This window comes from Limulus polyphemus, unplaced genomic scaffold (genome assembly GCF_000517525.1).
Source record: "Limulus polyphemus unplaced genomic scaffold, Limulus_polyphemus-2.1.2 Scaffold2151, whole genome shotgun sequence".
NCBI lineage: Eukaryota > Metazoa > Arthropoda > Merostomata > Xiphosura > Limulidae > Limulus > Limulus polyphemus.
The window spans coordinates 72,648-75,245 of NW_013667761.1; the positions used below are offsets into that span (position 1 = coordinate 72,648).

Here is a 2,598-nt window from a genome sequence, read left to right on the forward strand (position 1 = left end):
AACATATTTCCCTCTTCCTCTCAACGATTTCAACCATATTTTAACCCTATATAGTTTCATCTGCTTGTCGTTCGTGTGAGCGGAATAGGCTACTTTCTCGCCCCTTGTAGGGCATCAGCTGGTTTATCAGAGGCGACAGAACATATTTGACTTATATAGCAACTGTAAATTATATTATTATATTAATTTTCGGGGGGGGGGCATGCCAAGCACCCCCACTTTGCAACTTCTTCCTACACTTCTGCTTATTAATTTATTTTCTGCTCTCATTTAGGCCAAAATATGACAATGGGTCAGCGGTAAGTTTACGAACTTTGAACTTTAAAATCCGGGGTTCTATTCCTCGTTGTGGACAGATAGCCTATTATTGTGTAGCTTTGTCATAAAATGACTAAATCATAAAATAATTAAAGGTCCCGGTGAGTCAGCGGAAAGTCTAGGGGTTTGTGAGCTAAAATTCAGGTCTCGATACCCGCAGTGGACAGAGCACCGATATCTCATTGTTTAGCTTTGTGCTGGACAACAAACAAACAATAATTAAGAAACAGAAATATCAAAGAACAATACAAAGTCGCCTTAAAGATTGACTTTCGAGTATATATTTTTAGCTCAAAAGTGCATTTAAAAAGATAAAATATTATTAATTTTTGTTCAATATACGTTGTTAACTTTGGTAATTTGATTTGACTTTATATACAGATGAAAAACACTTATGAATCTCTTCGTATATTCTTTTTGGTTGGTAAATGTATTTTTATTAATACTAAACAACATGATTTTAGAGCTGCTACAAGTGAACATTGTTGATTATTTTACTCTATACTTGTACTTCTCAGGTGCTGCTGGTCTTCTAATATCTACAAACCGAATCTTAACAAAAGCTCTACTGGATGACGAGAAGTTCAACACTGTTCTGTTCTTTTGCATCTCTATCGGAATAGTGCTCTTTTGTTTCACTATCCACTTCGTTCTGCAGCGAACTGAGTTTGTCAAGTTTTATGTAAGTCTGTGTTCCAATTGTACAGACGATGACGATCTTACCAAGAGAATCACGCTTGAGCCAACGGAAGATGTAGGCCTAGTAAGCAGATATTTGTTTTTATGGTGTTAACAGATGTTTCAGTTAGATTTATATTATATTCTGGCCTGAAACAGTCAAATTTGACGGTTACTGATATATGTTTGTTTGTTTGTTGTTGAGTTTTTCGGAGAAGGGGGGGGGGGTGATATTAGCTTTCAGAAGATAGTAAACAACTGTCTATTATTTTCCGGGGGTGGGGTATTAGCTTTCAGAGGATAATAAAGTAAGTAATTGTGTATTATCAACCTTTCTGATATTCTCTAATCATAAGTATTTAGTACCCTAGTTTTTGTTTCTTACAACAGTATCGAGTTTCTTGATTTACTGTATTTTATTCGTTTTAAGAGCTAAGTTGGTTGCAATGTGCCTTACTAAAGGCCTCCCAGTGGCAAGTCTGAAGGCTTATAACGCTAAAAGCCGGGTTTTGATACCCATGTGGGCACAGCACAGATAGCACATCGTGTAGGTTTGTGCTTAACTATAAGCAGAGTTTCACTGAACGAATCGAACGCAGAATGTTAGTATTATAAGCCCCCCAAGTTTACCGTTGAATCGTTGGGAAGTTACTTTGCTGTCATTTTGGTTTAACTAGTGCAGTGAGTGAGCGATGCATGACTCTTTTACAGTAAGTCAACAGTAATAGGAGTTTAAACAAGATATACACTAAAGCAGAATGTCCATCTACACGGATTTACAACGATAAAATCAGGGGTTTGATTCCCTTTGGTGGGCACAGCAATATTTTCACGTGATTTTCCTATAAACACACACACATACACACTAAAGTAGAATACTTTCTTATAAAAATACAACAGCTTTATGAAACATTAGATATAAGCAAAAGTACCCGTCCCCAGTGGGGGAAAAAGTTTAAGTTAATCTATCATTCTAAATTATTTCATGAACTTTACAAAGATTAATTGTGTTGCACTTCGATTTCACTCAGAGCCAAAGCTCTGAGCTACTTATACTGCCCGCCACAAAAAAAGTAATTATTAAGCATTTCAGTCATGTTAAGAGCCACTCAACAATAACATACGGTAAATCTACATTTTTATTCTTTAAGTTACTTCACATTTTGAAATGCGAATGATAGTGTAATTGATTCCTAATAACTTAGTGTAGAATTTCCTGCTTGAGAAATATAATTTGTCATCAACATTATTGCCATTTTAAAAGTGAATGTTGAGCTTTACCTGCGTGCGCAGCTTTTTAAACAGGAGACAGACACCACAGTTCGCAATATATAAATATACGATAAAGACAAACTGTATTCTATGGCGAGTATGTTGTATTTCTCCTTGAGGGGGTGGTCAGTATTAATATGAGAGCCGACTCCCGAATTACATTTTTGTTCAAGAGATATTAAGACTGTTGATTCTACTCTGAAGCATAAATTAAACGGTAGTTGGAAATGAAACTCATTATTTATTCCGAAAATTAACTTTGTTGCATATCGCATATCAACAGTCATGATGAAATACTGTAGAACGGTATAAAAGTTTGTTGTCGCCCCA

At 35.8% G+C, this 2,598-nt stretch overlaps 1 protein-coding gene across 1 annotated transcript in view; it reads left to right on the forward strand.

The window, feature by feature from the left end:
- The window catches only part of LOC106466103 (equilibrative nucleoside transporter 4-like), a 29,068-nt gene that overhangs the window by 12,983 nt on the left and 13,487 nt on the right, over positions 1-2,598 (forward strand). The window contains exon 3 of the mRNA XM_013926344.2: positions 837-1,081. Within this exon, the coding sequence (XP_013781798.1) occupies positions 837-1,081 (245 nt within the window). The remainder of the gene's footprint in view (positions 1-836; positions 1,082-2,598) is intronic.